The sequence below is a fragment of the Brassica napus genome, chromosome C7 (genome assembly GCF_020379485.1).
Source record: "Brassica napus cultivar Da-Ae chromosome C7, Da-Ae, whole genome shotgun sequence".
NCBI lineage: Eukaryota > Viridiplantae > Streptophyta > Magnoliopsida > Brassicales > Brassicaceae > Brassica > Brassica napus.
Window position 1 is genome coordinate 41,403,716 of NC_063450.1, and position 21,894 is coordinate 41,425,609.

At 36.6% G+C, this 21,894-nt stretch overlaps 4 protein-coding genes and 1 long non-coding RNA gene across 10 annotated transcripts; 3 read left to right on the plus strand and 2 right to left on the minus strand.

Moving 5' to 3' along the window:
- Nucleotides 1-903: 903 nt before the first annotated feature.
- LOC106348991 lies at nt 904-2,140 on the plus strand. Its single transcript, XM_013788848.3, has 4 exons — nt 904-1,162; nt 1,239-1,475; nt 1,553-1,735; nt 1,822-2,140. Exons 1-4 carry the CDS (start codon nt 1,154-1,156, stop codon nt 1,879-1,881), a joined length of 489 nt encoding a protein of 162 aa, XP_013644302.1. The 5' UTR covers nt 904-1,153; the 3' UTR covers nt 1,882-2,140.
- Nucleotides 2,141-3,142: 1,002 nt separating this feature from the next.
- On the plus strand, nt 3,143-8,461 carry LOC106352281. Of its 2 annotated transcripts, XR_002659620.2 has the most exons (6): nt 3,144-3,602; nt 3,840-3,917; nt 4,013-4,122; nt 4,458-5,347; nt 5,436-5,490; nt 5,569-8,461. It is a non-coding gene; the product is annotated as an uncharacterized LOC106352281 (long non-coding RNA). The 2 variants fall into 2 exon arrangements; XR_007325938.1 differs by having other exon boundaries at nt 3,143-3,602; nt 4,013-5,347.
- Nucleotides 8,462-12,591: 4,130 nt separating this feature from the next.
- On the plus strand, nt 12,592-17,949 carry LOC106396575 (AUGMIN subunit 3-like). Of its 4 annotated transcripts, none has more exons than XM_013837001.3 (18): nt 12,599-12,926; nt 13,347-13,383; nt 13,528-13,631; nt 14,174-14,369; nt 14,472-14,538; nt 15,033-15,136; nt 15,351-15,432; nt 15,614-15,671; nt 15,857-15,988; nt 16,076-16,145; nt 16,256-16,313; nt 16,401-16,456; nt 16,539-16,691; nt 16,779-16,890; nt 16,985-17,126; nt 17,223-17,298; nt 17,396-17,491; nt 17,607-17,949. In XM_013837001.3, exons 1-18 carry the CDS (start codon nt 12,751-12,753, stop codon nt 17,739-17,741), a joined length of 1,854 nt encoding a protein of 617 aa, XP_013692455.1. In that variant the 5' UTR covers nt 12,599-12,750; the 3' UTR covers nt 17,742-17,949. The 4 variants fall into 4 exon arrangements, with proteins under 4 accessions (XP_048618158.1, XP_048618159.1, XP_013692455.1 ...); XM_013837002.3 differs by having other exon boundaries at nt 12,602-12,926; nt 15,617-15,671; XM_048762201.1 differs by having other exon boundaries at nt 12,592-12,926; nt 16,256-16,456.
- Nucleotides 17,950-17,962: 13 nt separating this feature from the next.
- Nucleotides 17,963-19,546, minus strand: LOC106348993. Of its 2 annotated transcripts, none has more exons than XM_013788853.3 (5): nt 19,149-19,546; nt 18,903-19,063; nt 18,790-18,820; nt 18,595-18,706; nt 17,963-18,380 (listed from the first exon to the last, which is right to left on the minus strand). In XM_013788853.3, the coding sequence occupies exons 1-5, from the start codon at nt 19,452-19,454 to the stop codon at nt 18,286-18,288; spliced, it is 705 nt and encodes a 234-aa protein (XP_013644307.2). In that variant the 5' UTR covers nt 19,455-19,546; the 3' UTR covers nt 17,963-18,285. The 2 variants fall into 2 exon arrangements, with proteins under 2 accessions (XP_013644307.2, XP_013644306.2); XM_013788852.3 differs by having other exon boundaries at nt 18,595-18,709; nt 19,149-19,539.
- Nucleotides 19,547-20,557: 1,011 nt separating this feature from the next.
- Nucleotides 20,558-21,562, minus strand: LOC106348994 (cysteine-rich repeat secretory protein 55). Its single transcript, XM_013788854.3, has one exon. It carries the CDS (start codon nt 21,476-21,478, stop codon nt 20,693-20,695), a length of 786 nt encoding a protein of 261 aa, XP_013644308.1. The 5' UTR covers nt 21,479-21,562; the 3' UTR covers nt 20,558-20,692.
- Between the last annotated feature and the right edge of the window lie 332 nt (nt 21,563-21,894).

Here is a 21,894-nt window from a genome sequence, read left to right on the forward strand (position 1 = left end):
AAAATTTTATCTTTATTTATCGTATTTCATTTTAAATGACTATTTATGTTAAAAAATTAAACTTTATTTTTTTAATGAATTAAGTTGGTATAACTCTGATAAATTAATTTTATTATGGGGTTAATATTTTAATTAAAAAATTATATACTTTTAATAAAGATTTATACTTTTCAATAAAAAAATTCAATTATTTTTATGAATGCTTAAATTATATTAAGAAAAGAAAAAAATAATAATTAAGAATAGTTGAAAAAAAATTATTTGAACTTGGACTCAATGGTCCAAAGGAAAAAAAAAAGGTGAGAATTGAATCTGATTTTTTAATAGTCCCAAATGGCCCAAGAGAGATTTGATTTGGGCTGAATCCAAAAATAATGACCCAATATAGATTTGTTATTAATATTACTTAATTGCCCTTAATGAAACATGCAATGTTAGTGAAGGAAACATGCCCCTAAGGTAATTATGACAATAGGATCCTGCTTTAATAGTATAGATGCTATATTTGCCTCTATAAATAGAGGAATGCTTTTTTTTCCTCTATATTTAGGGGAAAAAATAGCATTCTTCTATTTATAGAGGTAAATATAGCATTCCTCTATTATAGAGGAACATATTGGAGCAAAAACACTATCTCTATTTTTTCCTCTATTTTAGAGATCTCTATTGTAGAGATGGGTTGGAGATGCTCTAACCCCATGTAAACACAAAGTCTACAGACAAGAAAACTTTTTTTCTATAAAGAAGGATAAAACATTTAAAAATCAAAAGTAAAGACAGAGTACAGAAAACTGTATAAATGAGACGAAGAAACCAAAAAATACAGTGGAATTTTGTTAAAAAGGTAAAATAGAAGAAGAGGTAGCTGTTGCTCAAAAAAAGAAGAGTTAGCTAAAGGCTAAAGCCAACTTTTTTAAATATATTTTTCACTCACTACTGATAATTTTCAAGAGACACACTCTCTCTCAACTCAGACACACACAGTGTCTCTACTATCTCTCTCTCACTAACCACCCCTACAAGTAGACTTTAAGACAACTTTGGCTCAGTGTTGAGTAAACCCATCTGGTCATTAAATAAAACCCCAATCTCTCTGTTTCACTCACTTTAAAGCAGAGATCTAACATCATCAAACTCGTTCACAACAACAACCATGGACTACGTAAGCTCCTTTCTCTTTCTCCTTCTACTTATTTTGGATATACAATGTTTTAACTTCCTTTTTGTTCTTCAATCAGGAATACGGAGGAGGAGAGTACTGCAGGAGGGGACACGTGCCGGCGTTTGGAACCTGGGACTGGAACGACGCCGTTCCATTCACTCAGTGCTTCGAGACAGCGACCACTCAGCAGCAGCCTTCTTTTCTCCAATACGCTCCTTACCCTCAAGATCGTGATCTTTACCTCGCTGGCGACGATATTTACGATAACCACCACCTTGTCGCTCCCGCAGTGATCCTCGTCCCTCGACGCCGGGTGCTTACTTTCTCCTCCCTACTATATTTAACACTCCACCTTAACGCCGTTTACTGATATGATCATGAGATTCTCAGGCTAAGGTGGGCCAGGAGCCCAAGAGAACCAGCTCCAAGGAACAAAACAACTTCAAGACAGAGGCGCGTGAGTGTGACGGACCGGCAAGCTGTCCGACACCGGTGGTGAAGCGGAGGACGAAGCCCGTGGACGAAGACTTGTACAGGATCTCACCTACCCTTCTCTCCGTCAAATCCACAAAGGTACACAGATTTTTTTTTTTTACATTTTAATTGTTTAAAGTATTGTTAAACAATAGGTTTAAAAATGTTGATTATTGAAATTGCAGAAGAGAGGAGGTGGGTTTGGGTGCATTTCAAGGTGTTTTTTGCCGACACGGGTGCTTTGAAGCCACGAAGCGTGGGAGTTTGAGTCAGACAACACTGTGGTTGGGTCTTAATATTTTATATTTTTAAAGATGGAAGGCTATATGCTTGTGAAACCATGTATGTATTTATGCGTAGGGATAAGGAGATGAATTCTATAAGATGTTTGACCAAAAAAAAAAGAATTCTATAAGATGAACTCTATCAGTAGTAGCTCTGGGAAGAGCGAGCCCTGTTGTATTACGTAAACTATTAAACAAAGTGAGACTAGTTTTGCAACTTCTTTATATTTTTCCTACTGTTTTTTGGTAGTGTAACTGTTGGATTTGGTGAGAGATTAGGTATGGGAAAGGAGTTGAATAGCTTAGCTTCTTCATCTACAGAAAGTTTGACTTGTGTGGCAGAGCAGAGCTACCAGCCTACCACCTCTTAACTTTTTCTCAATTTGAAAAGGAATGGACTATATTGAAGAGTTAACGTAAATTTGGTCCAAAAAAAAAGAAAAAAGAGTTAACGTAAACCAGATAATGGATCTAAATGATTGGGAAGGACAGCGAGATTTATGGAATTTAGCAGAATATTTATAGTAGATTCTAATGAAATTTAAGATTGGCGCTGAATATCTGAAGTATGGTATAATAGAATTCATGCAGATATCTCTCATTAGATCATATTTGAGTTACTAAGCTAATTCAATTTTTGAAGTGATAATTAAAACGTGTACTGGCATGACAAGTTAATTTAGCGGGCTAGAACCAAAAAAAATAATATAAATCAATGGTTATTGACACTTAAGTTTTCAATCAAAACCATATATATGCGAATGAGTTGGATACCAAATCGATGTCTACGCTAATATGGTGAATGATGATTCCGCTCGCTCTTTTTGTTTTTTCACTGCTACACTTTTGCAACACATAACAACGTTGTCGAAACCTCCTCCATTTCTTTTCACTGTGGTATACTTACATTATTGAACGGTACATTTTTTGAATTCATGACGTCGATGAATCTTGTAGAAGATATTCTGCTAATAACACCAAAGTTTCATTCATTTCCTGGCAGAGAAAAAGCCTTTTTTTCTAGCTAAAATTTCTTCTTTTTATCCTTTTCATTTTCCTCCGGATTTCTCAATAACTTTTTATATAGCTTGCCTTTCATAAAAGCAGTCCCATATTCTTTGAGTTTCAAACTTTCAATAGTTTCCCCGAAAATAACGAGCTTAGAGCATCTTAATTGCCGTTTTGGGAAGGGTTTTTTTAAGAAATAATATCAATTAATTAAATGTAAACTAAATTAAAATGGGTGATACCGTCCCTTTTAATATGTGGTTTGCGAATTGGTTTCTTAACGAAAGAAGGAGACACGTGTAAGAAGGTGGGCAAAACAAAACATGTTTTTTTTTTCCTTTTCTCTTGTTTCTTTCTCGGTTCTTTCTCTTGTTCTCTCCGTCATCTCTCTTCGGTTCTTCGACATCTCAGAGGACGACGATGTTTGTTCTTCATCTTGTCTTGGTCGATCGATTGAAGATCGGAAATCATGGTTTGTTCTTCGTCATCTCTTCGTCTTCTCTTGGTTGATTAATGGAAGATGAGAGTTGATGGTTTGTTCTTCGTCTTCTCTTCGTCGATGGTTTGTTTCTGAGGCAGATTTTGTCGATTGATGGAAGATCAGAGTCATGCATCAAGAAAGGAGAAGCTGAGATTCAACGATCACAAGAAGAATCAAGTCTTCTTTAATAAAGGTCAGGTTCTTCTTATTGTTTCTCCGTTCCATTGTATTCAAAGTTCATAGCTTTTTTAGAACCAATGAACATAATCGATTAACATCAATTAGCTCCTTGTGGATCAATAGTTTTGGTTTAGTTTAGGAATCTCCGAGAACTCTATTTTCTATTCGTTTGAGTCCTTGTGGATCAATACTTTTGGTTTAGTTTAGTTGATTAACACAACATTATTTTGTTTGATAACAATTGAGGAAGGTATCTGAAAGAGACAGGACACAACATGGAGCACGAGTGGAAGAGAATGATTCTCAACTGGAGATTATACAGAGCAAGGTTCAACTTTCTATAAAATTTGTAAAGTAGAAACCACTGCCTGGAGATTATATTGTTTTGCTTGTCTCATGTTATTTTTCACTTTGCCTTTGCAGGGATAAAGTGATTACAGATGGTGTCTTTGTTGAGGCAGAAGCATTGAATTGAAACAGAGGATGGTTAACAATCACATCGACGAGCTTTGTTGAGGCAGAAGCATTGAATGGTACGAGTAACTCACTCCTTTTGCTAACTTTTTTCTTTACTGATGGCGTGAGTTAATTGTGGTAATGAATGATGCTTACAGTTAGGTTGTGGTTAGGACAGTGTGCTCGCTTAGAGTTAAGTTTGTGGTAGAGTTAATTGTGATAATAAATGTTGCTAACAATTAGGTTAATTCTGATAACTCATCTATATTAAACTATGTAGTTACTGCTCTTGCTTTCCATCTGCTAAACACATTTCTTCGTATTTCTCTCTTCCTTCCATCAGCTAAACACGTTCATTGTGACTCTTTCCATCTTCAAACACATTTATTCTGCTTTCTCTCTTCTTTGACAGTCTAGCATATGGATTCTACGAATCCATATAGTCAAAACGCCAACTTTGTTGATCTGTTGAACAGTCAACAAGATGGTTTCCCTCCTCAAACCTTTTTCCGTGAGAGTTGTTCACAACTCCCTGTTTTTAGTACTCAGTGTACTGAACCTTCAAGTTTGGGTGAAGACACACCATCAGAGAGAAAAGAAAGAAAGAAATAGAGTCTCACCGAGGATGTTGTGCTTATTAGCGCATGTTTGAACACCAGCAAAGACCCTGTTGTAGGCAATGAGCAAAAAGCTGCTACTTTCTGGAAGCGTATAGCTGATTACTTTGCAACTAGTCCAAAATTCAAGGCAGTGAAAAGCGAGGGTTTAACCAGTGTAAGCAGAGGTGGCAGAAGATAAATGATCTCGTTTCCAAGTTTTTTGGTTCTTATGAGGCTGCAACAAGACAGAAGACAAGTGGAATGAATGAGAATGATGTAGTTAAACTAGCACACGAGATCTTCTTCAATGATCACAAGATCAAATTTAATCTTCAACATGCGTGGGATGAGTTAAGGTATGACCAGAAATGGTGTGAAGCATCTAGCAGTAAGATTGATGGAAGCTGTAAGAAGAGAAAGTGCAACGATGGTGCTCAGTCCTCAAGCTCTTACGCAGCTACCAATGATGCTGAGCAACGTCCTCCTGGTGTCAAGGCCTCAAAACGAGGAAGTGGTAAGAGAATCGGTGAAGCCCTCAAGGGTGTCTCTGAGTTTCAGAACTTGTGGGCAATTAAGGAGAAAGATTTGGAAGTGAAAGAGAGACTGTCCAAGATGGGGCTGCTTGAGACTCTCATTGCCAAAAAAGAGACACTATCTGACTTTGAAGAAGCTTTAAAAACGAAGCTTATTACAGAAATGTTGGGTAAGCTTATTGTTACTTCTTATTTAGTAAGTTCTGTTTCTGTTTTATGTTGGTTATGGTTCTCATTCTTATTCTTGCTTTGTATCAGGCGGCTCAGAGTAGTTTGTTCATCACATAGTGGAGCATTGCAGTGAAACCGAAGGGTGAGCACATCTCAGGTTTCTGTTTCTGTTTATTATTCTTATGTGTTGTTGTTCTCATATTAATTTTATTATTCTCAGGTGTTGTGTTCATCACATAGTGGAGCATTGCAGTGGTCTTCTCGTGTTGTGTCACAGACGTGGAAAAGCATAAGTGTTTTGTTGTTTTCTTGTGTCAGTCTTATGTCTTTGTTGGTTTGTTGTGTCACGGAAGTAGCTATGTCTTTCTTGGTATGTTGTGTCAAGGAAACAGCTTGGTCTTTCTTGTTTTGTTGTGTCACAAGACTACTGTTGGGTTTGTTGTTTTGTACTCGCATTGTCTTTAAATGAAATGAAGTTCTCTTGTTTGTAATGAAATGAAAGTATTCACGGAAACAGTTTGTAATGAAATGAAAGTATTCTAGTTTCTTTGTGTCATTTTCATCTTCTCTCGCTCAAATTATCTTTCTCATATTCTCTTTCTCATATCATCGCCAATATCATCTTCTCTTTCTCTTACCAAGGGCTGCAACAAAACATACCAAGGTGTGATATACCAAGGCCTGCAACAAAACATACCAAGCGGTACAACAAAACAAGGGCTGCATAAAGAGATACCCCGTAAGGCAATTCACAAACATTCATCTTAGTTTTTTTTATAATGAAGGTGATTAAGAATGGGTCTAATACCTACCAAGTTATATTTTTCCAAACCTTATATAATATGAAGCTTTATGACAAAAAAAAAATATAATATGAGGCTTAGTTTTTTTTTTAATTGAAGGTGATTAAGAAGGTTTTATAATATGAGGCTTCATGAAAAAAAAAAATATTGATGAATATTTTGATGCAGGTAACCATGGCATCTTCTTCTCATAATAATCCTGATGATTTTGATCAATATTTTGATGAATATTTTGATCAATGTTTTGATCAAACGTTCGAGAATCTTGTCGTTGCTTATGGTGGTCAAGAAGAGGAGAAGTCGGAAAGGAAAAAACGTGTTTATATCGAAAAAAACCGTGAAGCAGGCCATATATGTTTATGGAATGATTATTTCAGTGAAACTCCAACATATCCTGGAAATTTCTTCCGACGACGATTTAGAATGAACAGGTGATTGTTCATGCACATTGTTGATTGACTCTCCAACGAAGTTCACTTCTTTCGTCAAAAGAAAGATTGTCTTGGAAGGCTTGGGCTCTCTACACTCCAAAAGTGTACCGCAGCTATTCGTGTCTTGGCATATGGTACTGCGGCTGATACGGTCGAAGAATACCTCCGGCTCGGTGAAACTACAACTCGGGCGTGTGTGGAAAAGTTTGTGGAAGGAATAATAAATTTATTCGGCAATGAGTACCTAAGAAGACCAACACCCGCTGATCTTCAACGTCTATTTGATATTGGTGAGCAGCGTGGATTTCCCGGGATGATAGGAAGTATCGATTGTATGCATTGGGAGTGGAAGAATTGTCCCACGGCTTGGAAAGGGCAATATTCTCGTGGTTCAGGTAAGCCAACCATCGTTTAAGAGGGGGTTGCTTCATATGATCTCTGGATATGGCATGCATTTTTTGGACCTCCAGGTACCTTAAATGATATCAATGTTCTTGATCGCTCACCTGTTTTTGATGACATAATAAACGGTCAAGCTCCGCAAGTCACTTACTCCTTCAATGGAAGAGAGTACCAATTGGCTTACTATCTCACCGATGGGATTTACCCGAAATGAGCAACTTTTATCCAATCTATTCAAATAACACAAGGCCCGAAAGCAGTTTTATTTGCTCAGCGTCAAGAAGCTGCCCGAAAAAATGTCGAGCGTGCTTTTGGAGTCTTGCAAGCTCGTTTTGCCATTGTTAAGAATCCGGCACTTTTTGGGATAAAGTCAAAATTGAGAATATTATGAGAGCGTGTATCATACTCCATAATATGATAGTAGAAGACGAACGAGATGGATACACTCAGTTTAATGTTTCAGAGTTCCAACAAGGAGAAGAAGCCGGAAGTTCACATGTCGATCTCACGTATTCTACATATATGCCTTCAAATATCGCCAATATGAGGGGTGTTCGAACTCGAATTCGTGATAAACAAATGCATCAACGCCTGAAAGCTGATTTGGTTGAACATATATGGCGTAAATTTGGACGTGATGAAGACAACAACTGAGCTCCGACTAGTGTTTCAAATTATTGCCGTTTATTTTAGTAATCTTTGTTTTTATGTTTTTATTTAAAATCCTATGTCGAAAATGTTATCTTTTAATATGTTTTATTTAATAAATAAATTTTATCTTAAAAAAAAATTAATAATTTTTTTAAAAAAACCTTTAATTAAGAAACTACTGTTGGAGACACAAAATCGAACAGTTTCTTAACTACATTTCTTAACTCCACTAACTATATTTATATAATTAAATAATCATTTAGAAACTCATTAGTGTTTCTATGGATAAAGATGCTCTTGTATAAGCAAATGTTATTGTTTTGGACAGCATAACCAAATGACTTTACACAATGTTAAACTATTATCACGTAAATGTTGGGCGTGACTTTAGAATAATTATGACATGCTCCCGTCTTTTCTTCTTTAGGTTACAACTATTAAAATTCAGGTTACAAGATAAACAAAGCTATTAATTTCCTTATGGATTTTCATTTTTCATTATCTTTTAGAAAAACGAAGAAAAATACACGTTTAAATAAAGGGAAAAGTGGGTGTTTAAAAGGAAAAAAGAGAGACAAAGTGGTTCAATTATGGCAATCAAATGTTAATAAAGCTTAGAATAGTCCCATGCTTTAAAATCAGGGAAAGAGAATGCGTTAAAATGTAGCACTCTAAAGTGTAAAGCAAGGTTAAAGACATCATCATGCAACTAGCTTTGATTAAATTAGCTTATACATTTCCACTTTGTTGCGCGGATAATGTTATTGAAATCTATTTCACTGAATTTCTAATACAGTACATAAAAAAATTACAAAGATCTCACCTCTCCCCCCTCCCCCCCCAAAAAAATTATACAATTTATTGTTCAGACGGGTCATAAACCCTAAACTCTTAGCTAAGCACTAAAACATTCAAGGGTTTAGGGTTTAGGGTTTAGGGTTTAGGATTTAGAGTTTAGCGTTTAAAATAATATAGGGTTTAGAGTTTAGTGTTTTAATGTTTTGATTTAGAGTTTAGGATTCATCTAAAGGTTTAAGGTTTATGACTTAGGGTTTAATGTTTAGTGTTTTGCTGACGATGTTAAAAATATTTTTTAATTTTTTTTTTGTTTGTAACTACTATTATTATTATTATTATTTTAACTTTTTATTTTTAAAATATAACATAATTGATAATATTTTGTTTTATTTTCTAAAAAATATCGAATACGAAATAACAAAATTCTATTGGTTGGTTCATTCTATGGGTGAACCCGAGAATAATTCGTCCAACAATAATATAACTATGCAAAAAGTTGGATCAAACATTATCGTAAAACAAGACATGGCAGCGTGTGTAGGTCAGGTCATGTTCGAGCTCTTCCTTTAATTTTTTTGAAGTTTACGGCTAAATTCAAAGCCATGAAGTGGTTTTGATCTCTAAGCTTTTTATTTTTGTATGAAAAATGGATTGTAATCTCTAAGCTTTTTCTTGCAAGGAAGTGGACGTTATAGTGTTTTGGTTTATTGTTTCAGTTTTAGTTCCTACGATTTTCTGCTTTTGATTCAGTTGTGTGATTTCCACGTTCATGTATGGTTTATACATCGATGCTCGCTTCTTCGTGATGGAGTTCGTGTAATGTTTTTGCATTTACTGCGGTGTTTGGGTTTATCGAAGTGTGAGTTCAGATCTTTAATTAAGAAATGATAAAAGAATAAAGTAGGTCGGGAAATCTCGTTTGTATTAGAAGTAAATTGAAGTAAAGGAAATTACAGGAATGAAACAAGGTCGATATACGAATAGAACTCACGCTTACAAGAGTATCGAGATCGCTAAGTAAAATTTTATCTCTGTTTGCTCGGAAAAAAAGTCGGTCTTTTGTTCGGTTAACAAAGATCTTTTTTATAGGCGAAGAGTGTCTCAGATGACACAAAAGACAACTCGTCATCCTTCGTGATGAAATCATATATTCAGTCCCTGTCAGAATGAGATTTCATATTCGCTGCGACGCGGGTTCAACTGACCTTCTCTCTAGGCATTTAATGCCAATTCATGTATCATCCGTACCTCTTTAACCAGTCAACATGCATGTCGGAGGTATGGATTCGAGCTCGTCACGCTGTTTTCGGCATTAATAATCTTCTTAGCGAGCTGGATAGACCATATTTCTTGGGTTTGGCTTTGAGGAAATCTTGTTTTGGAACTGGCAGGACATTAGTAGGATGTTAGCGAGCTGGAACCTCTACCAGAACTGTCTATTTTTCTTAACTGAGACTATAATCTTGCAAATGATTTTAGATATGGATTTCTAGTTCAAGAAAAAGAAAATATTTAGATTAATGAAAAAAACGTTTATAGAAAGTCTCCGTATAAAAATATCACGGCTAAGAATAATGTAGTCATATATAAGTCACGACAACATATATATAATTATTGGCAATAAAATCATTTATGTAAGTATTTATATGATAATATAATTAACTATAGTTAAAAATAAGAAAAATACTCTAGGATAACACTAATTAATTTTTTTTTTGTCGTAAATATAGAATCAAAACGACTAAAATATTTCATTAAAAAGGTAAATATACACTTATACCCATAGAGTTAACTAATCTAAACCATAATGTGTGGAGATTTGAGATTAAAGTTTAAAATTTTATAAAATAAAAAATAAATATTAAAAATTTGAAAATAAAATTTGAAACTAGTTTCAAAAAGTTTTTCGAATTACAAAAAGAAAGTTTGAAAAACTAAAAATAAAACAAAAGTTCAAACAAAAAAACTTCAACTATAATTTTTTTAATATATATCTAATGTATTAGAGTCTTTTTACCTATTATCTGAAACATTTTAGTCATTTTTTTTTAGAATCTATTTTTGTAATAAAAACTTAAAATTTTTTTTTTTGTCAAACTTACTTAAAAATAATCTATTTAGGAAAATTGCCCTAAAAATATTTACAGCAAACTGGTTTTGATTTTTTTTTTTTTAATTATATAAGAGCCATTTGCAAGAAAAATATACAATAACCGAAAAATTTGCAAAAATGAAAAAGCACTAGAAAACATGGTTGTCAGAGATTTTTTCTGGAAGTATTTTACCATTTGCTCATCTCTTTAATTAGATAGTACAAATATTTATATAAAGAACCAATATATATTATATATATATATACACACGTAATGATATATGTATAAATTGAGAAGATATTTTTATAAACGGAAAAATACTTATATTCACTTACACTAATGCGCTGTTCTGCCATCGTGTTTCTTCCGGTCACTGGTGTTCTTATGATCAGTTTATCTTTTCGCATGTCTCCGTCTCACCGTTGTGACCACATCTCCGCAGCACCATAGTGGTACCGTGTCCACATATTTCTTTTCTCGCTGCGTTTTTTCTTCTCGCCGCCGCCACATCTCCGTCGTTCGATCGTGGGTGCAGGAGATGAGGCTTAGGCCGAGAGGATTGAATCGAGTAGAATGGTTTTCAGTTAGCGATCAGTTTGTACATCTTGGGCTGGATCGGGTGATGCGGTTCAAGCATGATGAATCGAGCGGTTGGATCTTCTCAATTCGATCGATGCAAGTTCACGGCATTGATCCATTTTTGTTGTTTTTGCAAAATTAGTCCCTGCTATTTTACATATTTTGTAATTATTTATATTTTTGTAATTATTTTTCTTGATTTAATTAGCATTGTTATATTCTGATTTATCCGGATACTTTACAATTTAGCTGATATCTAATTTATATTTACCGGCTATTTTGATCAGTTAATGGTTGTTATTTGTATCAAATCGAGAAAAAAATAAACGCTCTGATAAATCACAAAACATATGATTAGATTTTCATGTTCGGCTAAACATAAAATTAATTTATTAACAAATCACAATACAAATGATTAAATTAGATGTTCAGCTGGTTAACATTGTACTTGAATTGTTTTTGCTATTGTTAGCCGGTAATATATATTAATTATCTCGGCATTGTTACAATTAACCGATAATATATACTAATTATCTTGACATTGTTATAGTTTGCCGGTAATATATATTAATTAATGTTGTAATTTGTGAAATAGCCGGTTAAGATTTTACTTGATTTTTTTGGTTATATTTAGCCGACAATATACATTAGTTATCTCAATATGGTAACTTGAATTGTAACACTGAAACATCTAAGACTCTTAGGACCATTCGAGAAATTCTTAAAGAGTTTGAAATGTAGAATCTGAAAGTCTGGACCGATTCGTGAAGCTTTTTGTACCATTGGAAATATTGGGGCCAACTCAATAATATCCAGATATGGAGGACTTGTGTTAGAAAACAGAAGAAATCACCATTGTTGCTCGATCTCTTCCGTAACGAGATAGAGACGATGAGGATGAGCACGATGGCGACACTTGAGTCTGAGCATGACGACCTCGGCAGAGAAAGACGTCGGAGATAATCTGGTGACTCATGATAGATTCGATGATTTGCGGCGGAGAAGAGGTAGCTTGAGGTAAAGATGTTCGAGGTGGCTTTGTTTTTATTGGACGATAGAGATGAACAAAGAAAAATGTGAAAAAAAATGAGATTAAGAAAGATTAGAGATGGTTACGACAAGAAACCAAAGAGATTGAGAGAGATGAGAGATTGTCTCGACGGAGAAACAAAGAGATAGAAAGATATGAAATGGTTTATTTCAAAAAGAAAAATGTATTGATTGTAGTAATTAGGGTAATCTCTCTCTGCTCAATATAACAATTGGCAAATGTATTATAACTTACGTTGCAATGCAAGAGACATAGGGATATAATGGACATTAAAAAAGTATACATCATCTGAAAAGTTAAAGTTACATATGTGCAAATATACAAGTTATTGGTGTATATGGGCTGTAATTTCTCATTATATAATCGATTTAGCTGGCTAATCTAAAAAAAAAAACCACATCAGATGAGAAAGAAAATCGTAACTTCGTATTAAGTAAGATCAACAATAAAATTATTTTAAACCAAATGCCATTTTTTTTTCCACAAAACTTTCAAAATCGAACCACCGTCTAAAGAAATGACACAGTGAAATTCAAATTTCAATTTAGAGTCTGCGATCTAACCGGCTGATTTGGCTGAAGAAGCAAATCGGAGATGAGCGGTGCGAGACTGTGCTCTCTGGTGGCGGAGCTAGGTTACGAAGGCGCCGGGAAGCTAGACCCGGACAGCTTCGAATGGCCGTTCCAGTACGACGACGCACGCCCTATCCTCGACTGGATCTGTTCCTCTCTTCGCCCCTCCAATGTCCTCTCCCTCCCCGAACTCTCCCTGTGCGTTTTCTCGATTTGTGCTCTTTCTCGTTCCAGAGCTCGATCGTTTCACTTCTCAATGTTGCTTTTTAATCAGATTCGGTTGAATTCGTGTTAGCTTTTTAGTGAATTAGGTATATATTAGCTGATGAGCCTCGCATTGATGTAATTAGTATAAGCCTTTAGGCTACACTTTGCTGCATAGCTTATTTTCTCATTTCATCGATGATTTTCTTGATTTTAGTTTCAGCTGCATGTCATATTCCAGAAATGCAGTCATATGTAAAGGTTTTCAATTGTATGATCCCTTAGGAATCCGGTGAATCGAAAGCTCTTTCATCCTAGCTATTCTATGAGAGTTATACTGCAAGATAGTTCTGCCTATGTAGGTAGTTTGTATATCAGTGGCTAATGGGTTGTTTCTCTTGTTTCTGGATCTAGATATGAGCAGTTTCGAAGAGAAGGGAGGCTCTTAGAGGTAACTCTTTGTGCCGTTCTGCGTATGTTTTTTTTTTGTTCCGGATTTGAGAGTTCATGAAACCTATATGCGTTCGTCTTATGATGTTATTTCCTTGGCTTCTTATGGTGCGCTTCCTTTTTTCTTTTTTTTTCATGGATTTAGGGCGAGGATCTAGACCAGGCCTATGATAGCATATCAGCATTTTCTTCCAGGAGAAATAACCAAGAGGCAGTTTTTGGAGCAGAAGAAAGCATAAAAGAAGTAAGGTTAGACCTTCATATCACACATTCGATTCTGTATTTTCTGATTCATGCTTCAAGGGTAGTTTGTACTATTATAATTTTCTCTGTTTTGAGAAAATTTTGCCAACATCTTAGTTTCTCGTCACTTGAAACGAGTACAACCGTCTCTTAGTGTGTGAAATCTCCTAATCATATCATGTGTACGTTTTGTTTAGATATGATGGTGCATTGTTAAATGTTATTTGTTCTTTGTGAAAAGTGGTGTAATCTTGTTGAGAAATTCAGTCTAATGTCACTTATCTCCTTAGGTCATCATGCGTCTACATGAGTGCTTTAGGTTTCTCTGACCTTGTGGTGTTTTATTTGAATGCATTTTGTTATTTCCTGTGATGCTGTGAGAATTTTCCGTGTACTTTGTTTCACGTCACCTGGTTTTCAAGTATGACTACATTCAAGTTCTTATTGTGTGAGGTCTCCTTATGTCATCAGAGGTGTTATTTTGCTTACCTAGTCCTGTATACCGAATACTATATCAACACCCCTAACAGTTTCTTTTTAATCGACAGAGATGCAACTTTGGCGCATAAGGCTGAAGCTTTGGAGTTGCAGAGGCAGCTAAGGAGGTTACAGACACAATATGATTTACTAACTGGCCAATCTTCATCTCTGATTCAAGGGAGACGTGCTCGAGTTGCTGCTACTTCTGCTGTAACTGGACAGATAACAGCTATAGAAGACAGTTTGTCTGCTAGAAATTTGCAGGTTTGATACATGCATGCCCTTACGCAGGTGTCTGAGGGATTTGCAATTTTTGGTCTTTGATAAGTTTGTGATGTGTCCTTTCGGTATTTTCCTGTGCTTTAGATGAATGGAGTTCTAGGAAGATTGGCTTCCACTTCTCAAGAGCTGGCGCATTATCATTCCGGCGAAGGTATCCTTCGTCTCCTTTCTCTATCTATTGATTTAACATTTCCATATCTGGTGAGCTACCGGAAATCTGCTTTGAAGCTGAATATTTTAATTGGCTTGAATGCACTGTACTTTTAAATTAGCATGCGGAACTGTAGCTCCATAAGATAGTCGCGTTTAGTTAATTTGAAAGTTAATTGGTTTGAATGCACTGTCCTTTAAAATTAGCATGCGGAACTGTAGCTGCATAAGATAGTCGCGTTTAGTTAAATGGGTTTGTATTCGTAGCCAGTATTTTAGTTATGGAACGATTCTATTTGTTATTTGTACTTAGAGTTCACGTAGGCAGCGAGTTGTTTTTTCTGTAGTCTTTTTTCTGGTTGATAGACAAAGAGTTGGGTTTTGACTTCTAAGTTAGTAGAAACTTTTTGTTACTGATTATTTTCAAGAATATGTATCCCGGTTAACTGCCGTCAACTCTTTTAGCCAACTTAATTGGCTGTTTCACATGTGCAGAGGATGGAATCTACTTAGCTTACTCCGATTTTCATGCCTACTTGGCTGGAGATTCAGCATGCACAAAGGAGCTAAACCAGTGGTTTACTAAGCAGCTGGACACAGTAAGTGGATGACATTAGTAGTGAATACCTTGCGGATGATTTCAGTTTCTTTTCATCATATAGGAAGGCCAAGCTAGTCGAGATCTTATCCTTAGTATACCTAGTGAGAAATGCTATAATTTGAAGAATTCTGAGAATGGAGAAAGTATCAAGTGTTATTTATCTTGCACCTTTTTGTACTCTGTTTGATGTAATTTATCCACTATCATGTCAGGGGCCATACCGTTTAGTTGCAGAGGAAGGAAAATCTAAATGCTCATGGGTTAGTCTCGATGATACATCAAACATGTTGCTAGGTAACTTTCCTACAGTGTTATCTTTGTCTTCATATACTATTGTTTTGCCTGAAATGCTCATATCCTTGTGCAGTTATGCAACTCCCCCTCTATGATATAAATCATATATCTTGTTATGGTGTATAGTTTCTGACTTGTTTGAAGCTATTGTGCATCTATAACTTGTCTGTTTACAATGCAGCAGATTTGGAAAAGTCACAACATGAACGTGTATCTGAACTGCAGCGGCTTCGATCCATGTATGTATTACGTGGTACTCCTACAGTATAATTTTTAGCTTTCACGTTACTTACGTCCAAAGGTCTCTCTTGTTACGTGGCCAAGCGAGAGATATACTAGAGACCACTCACTGCATAATTTTTCTTTGAATTTCTTACGCATACAAGTTTTCTCACTGTCAAAGATATATTCCTATTGTTCACAGCTTTGGAACAAGTGAGAGACAATGGATTGAAGCCCAGGTTGAGAACGCTAAGCAACAAGCTATTCTCTTGACACTGAAATCTCAAGTAACATCAGTTGAAGCTCATATTCATTTTGATCTACATTCTCTAAGGTAGAAAAGCAAGATATTTGACAGTATCATTGTTGAGTCTTTCACTTGCCATACTGTATTCATGTGATCATGTTTTTACCTTTGCAGGAGAAAACATGCAGATCTAGTCGAAGAAATCTCTACCCTTTATCAGAAAGAAGAAAAACTCTTATCTGAGGTATGTTCATGTACCCAGTTCTTAACGTTTCAAGTTCTGTGTTCTAGACTATAAGCTATACTCACTTCTTTTCGTAACTACATATTTGCTTAATCCGTTCTTCCTTTTAGACTATTCCTGAACTATGTTGGGAGCTTGCTCAACTCCAGGACACCTATATCTTGCAAGGTACTCAACATTTACTCTCTGCTCTTTACTTGTTGCTTTTTGATGATTTTGGGATTTCATACGATTTTACTCACCATAACCTTGTAGGTGACTACGATCTAAAGGTCATGCGTCAAGAACTGTATATTAGTAAGCAGAAAGTGGTATGTTGGCCTTAATTTTTCTCTGTGGTCGCCACAAGATCTACTTTTCACTGTGGTTGACATTCCGAATATTTGTTCGCAGTTCATCAATCATCTGGTTAATCAGCTTGCAAGACACCAGTTCTTGAAATTAGCATGTCAGCTAGAAAAGAAAAACATGCTTGGAGCATTCTCTCTGTTAAAAGTAATTGAATCCGAACTCCAGGGTTACCTCTCCGCCACAAGAAGCCGTGTGGTATGGTCATATCCATGGTTACAGTACATGCTTTCCTGAAATTATGGGATACTGAAACTAAATTTTATCTTTGCACTATATATACAGGGACGGTGTTTGTCACTGATCCAAGCTGCATCTGATGTCCAAGAACAAGGAGCAGTGGATGACCGTGACAGCTTTTTACATGGAGTTAGAGATCTCTTGAGCATTCACTCAAGTAGTCAACACTATTATTTTACAAAATTATTCTCCTTTGCGTGATATCTCCCAACCTAATTTAGGCTGATGATTTTCGTCTATTCCTGTTATAGATGTCCAAGCCGGGTTATCAACTTATGTCTCAGCTCCAGCCATCATTCAGCAGATAGTTTCTCTTCAATCGGATCTATCATCTCTTCAGTCTGACCTCGAGAATTCCCTTCCAGATGACAGAAATAGATGCATTAACGAGCTGTGAGTCCAAAATCATCATAACATTCCCCAACTTCTTCCACAGAAACAAGTATTTATTATGATCATATGTCACTGTTGCCTCTCTCCGTTTCTCAGGTGTACCCTTATTCAGAATCTGCAGCAACTTCTCTTTGCATCTTCAACTACGGCACAGCCCATATTGACACCATGGGTAAAAGAAATCTCAGTTCTCTGTTACCAATTTCAATCCTTCATCTAAAGACCTGGAGTTTTAATTCATGTTGTTTCCCCGTGTAATGTAACATTAGCCGCTGATGAAAGAACTTGATGAGATGGGAAAAATCAACTCCAAACTCTCTGCAGCAGTGGAGGAGGTAACGCTAGAGCACCGCGAGAAAAGGGAGGTGAGCCTTAATCTACTCATTTTGATTCCTCTCTCACGAACGAACGAGGACGTCTGTATCGTATTGGATAGAAAATTTGAGTAAACTCAGCTCCTTTAAATATTTATTGTTGCAGATCGTGAAACATCACTCCAAGGACGTGGAACTTCAAAGACGAGTATTCATGGACTTTTTCTGCAACCCAGAGAGACTGAGAAGCCAAGTGAGGGAACTCAATGCACTGGTTCGTGCTCGCCAAGCCTCATCTTAGGTCGTCACCACAAGTATATATAGCACATGTTATCTCTAGTTTGCCATTTCACATACTCTATGATTGTATACAAAGCGTTTTCACTGCGTTTTGATTTCGTTTGCTATTCTACTTTTTATTTTCTGAGATGTCTATGGATTTTTACTATTTACTGCCAGACTTCCATTGTTTCCAAGTTCCATGAGCAAAAACATTTCTATTTGCTTTATCTTCTCCTTGGATTAGTTTGAGATTTTACTCTGATTGTGAACGTGAACTACATAGTCATTTATCAAAAGATCCAAAACGCTCTTAAGGTGAAGAAGGGGATTACAACACGCGATGCTAATGCCCCAAAAAAAAGTATAGTTTAGGAAATAAAATCACACACTGTCAGTGCAGCACGGTTTCTCCAAGTGTATTGTGGTTGACGGTCTCATATGCCAAGCCATGTTGTGCCAAATAAGCTACTACTTATGTGGATACTGCGTAGAGATTATGACTCCAGCCGCTACAAGAACATTTCCGTAACACACTGAAATAGATAGTGCCAAAACGATCAAATTCAATCCCGAGTGTATCTCTCAGCATCAAATGGCTGTCTCTGTGCATTCCAATTTGAGTCTCTAGAGTCAGGTGCGGCGTTCATTGGTGCAAAGGCTGCAACATAAGAGAGAGATTACAGAAACACAACTGATGTATTCAAAATACTTCTGCCTACAGAAAATCAGAGCTGGTCTATAGTCTACGGCAGAGAGATCAACAACTGAATAACTATGCTATGCAAACTCAAGCACAAACAACCACATATACCATAGCCAAACATTTGTTCATGCAGGAATACGAAAAGATACTTGGCTGATGTATAACAAACCTTTTTCTCTCATTCTCCTTTCTCTGTCATACTCAAACTTGTCCCGGATTTGATTGACTTTGTCCCAGTTACCATCGCCTTGTTGCGTTGTTCTATTAGCAAACCCCTGCTCCTGCTATCACATCAGATTGTCAGAGGAATCATCAAATGTCAAGAATACAAGAAACCAACAAAACAAAATCAAAACTTTTTTACCTTTGTTGGATCATTATATGGCCGCCTGTTCCTGCAGTGAAAAGTTAACCAAATCCATCAATAAACATACACACCATGAAACTGGCGAATAAGCAACGGTCAAAAGAAAAAACCTGTATGGATTAAAATCTTCATCATCTTCCTCAGCAGACTCGTAATTAGCATGATCCCTAGCAATCTTGTTGGAGTAGCCTTCATCCCAGTAAAGCCTCTCCCAGTTTTCCCTAAGCTCGTTGTACAGCTCCATGTACTTCTTGCACCACGGCTCGTGCTCCTATCGTTTACAAATCATCAGAATTACTAATCACAACCACTTCTAAACCCTAAAACTGTGAAAAAGGGATTAGTCGCAGACAGACCGATTCTTTGAGGACGAGGCGGGTGCGGCGCATGAACTGCTCGCGGAGCTGCTTGCGGCGCCTGTTGGGGATATTGTCTCTGGGGATGGTGAATCGCTCGCGGAGAGGGACGTGATCGCCGATCTCGTGCATCTCTCCGTCGACGATCCACCACTCCGACTTCTCTTCCTTCTTTTTGAGCGGCGGAGAGTGGGACTTGTTTCGCCGTCTCGGCTGACCTGCCTCCGTTCTGAAGAATTGGAGAAGGGGGGCGCCGTTACGGAGCGACGGTACGGCGGAGCTTAGGCGTTTAGCGACGGAGAGCATAGCTGTGTTTTCCGGCAGCTGGGGAAAGTGGTTAAGTGAGAGAGCCGTCGCAAGTGAAGAGAGAGAGAGCTGAGACGACCTACTTGGGGGGGTTTATGGTTTACGAATAAAACCGGTATCGCATAATACCCGAACCAATATGTTCGGTTTGGTTTGAAACTACCAAACCGAAATTGATCTCTCTATTAGTTAGACTGGTCAAAAAAATTGTTTTATGAATTGACTGTCACCTCACCTACTGTTTAATTTTCATACTGTAAATGTCATAAACGAAAAAATTCCTATAGATTTCAAATTTTAGCATCACCAACTGTTTCAACTGTTTAAATACATCATATTTTGTATTATGATGTGAGCAATTTTATATAGTTTATAAGAAAACAACTTTATAACTTTTGTCGATGATCATGTTCGTTTACGTGTCGCGCGACTTGCGACTGAGATTACGTTTGTTTACGTGTCGCGCGATCTGTGACTTGCAACCTGCGGCTAAAATTATGTTCGTTTACGAGTTGCGCGATCTGCGATCAGCGACCTGCAACCAGTAGCACAATCAGATTTTTTTAAAGTTTTTGTCGCTGTTTTTTTCAAGCTACTTGAATCTAAACATGTGACTAGTAGCGCGACATTAAAACAAACAACAACTTGCGATTTGCGACCAATCGCTAATCTGACAGCAAAACGTACAACAACCTGTGCACGTCGCAGGTTGCGAGGGCCAATATATCACTGATTTCATATCTGTTCCATAATCTTTCACCATAGATATAATTAATGGAAGTTTCAGGATTTTCTCTATTTTTACAAGTTTTTCGTAATTTTGAAATTATAATTTATGCTCATTGTATATTTCTTCTAGAATACAATATATGACTGAGCGAGGCTCATTTCTTGTTCACTATTTTAGATTGTTATTCATTTGAAACACTGGGCCATCTACATCTTCAAACTTATTTGATAATTTGTCTTACATGTTATAAAAAGTAATCTAACAATTTTATATCAATAATAAACACTTTAATATTTTTTTAGTAAGTGTGATAATTCTATTTAGTTCTTTTGGATAAACCAAATGTATACGATCCAATGATTTGCACGCATGATAGGAATCTAGAACACAAATAGCTTTTCAACTTATAATTTGCTTACATTACACGTTAAAGAAGCAACAAGGAAAGAGATTTTATTTATCATTTTATTGTAAAAGGTTTGCACACATATGTGTTATCTGGCCCTCATCAGAGCCTAACGGAAGAAATAGTACCGACACTAGTGCCGGTCTTAGCCGGATCAAGAGGGAAGTAAAACGGGTAAAACTCGTACCGGACATAGCAACTACTATACAAGACACGACATCCCTTCTTGTTGTGACAAGCCCCCATGAAGCTCTGGACCGCAGTTGCAAAACACTGTGCGCAATCTAACGCGCTTAAGTCCCTAGTACACTGAACCAAACCGTTTAGTGTCACAAACGGTGTCAGCTTTGTCTTACCTTTACCTAAACCTTGACTCTCAGGCAAAACCGCTTCAGACCTAATTTTATCAAAGAGTTTCCCAAGCTCATTATCGAACGTTTTGGGGTCTGTTTCGGTTACGTTAGCGACGTTGTAGTATATGAGACCAGCACCCGTGTCTAGCTTCCCAATGAAATTCTCTTGGCTGTAACGTAAGAAGCAGAAGTCGTACAAGATCCTTGCGTCAGATTGGTTCGGACAGACTTCACGGATTTTCTTGGCAGCGTCTTGGATGCAGGTGGTGCAGTCGGTCTTGCTGATGTCACCTCTGCATTGAGCAAGTCCGTAGACATTATCTTTCTTGTTGTAACTTGAGGAAGTTGTTGTAACGAAGCCTTGTGAAGGAGTCTTTGAGACGAGGGTAGCGAGGATAGAATCGATGTTCTTGGAGATTTGGCTGCTGCTTGAGACGTTTGAGTTTTTGTTGCAGAGGTCCCATATTGAATCTGCTGCGGAGCAGCTGCATACAAGGGCCAATAGAAGGAGACATCTGGCAATGAATGTCTTCATTTTTTTGGTTTAATAAACTACTTTGTTTTTGTGGATGTATATCTTGAATTGTTCACTAGGAGGAGAGCCTATTTTATAGAAACCAAAACGTTAACTATTCTAGAACGTGTATCTTTAAAAGTCGGTCAAAACGCACATCGGCAAGTTGGAAGTTGGAAAATTATTGTTTTATAAAAATAAAATACAAATATGATACACAGACAAGTCTATATAGCAGCCAAATACTTGTGACCAATCAAACTAATGAATTGGTCAACTTATGCCCTCACCAGAGATTGGTATTTTGGTATTTGTTTAATGACAAAATAGATCAGAATGTATAAAAAAGAAATATTAATTAGCTGGGAGATTTCTAGATGGCATCACATGAAGGTCAATATAAATGGAGCAGAAATTGTTGACTCTATATGATTGAT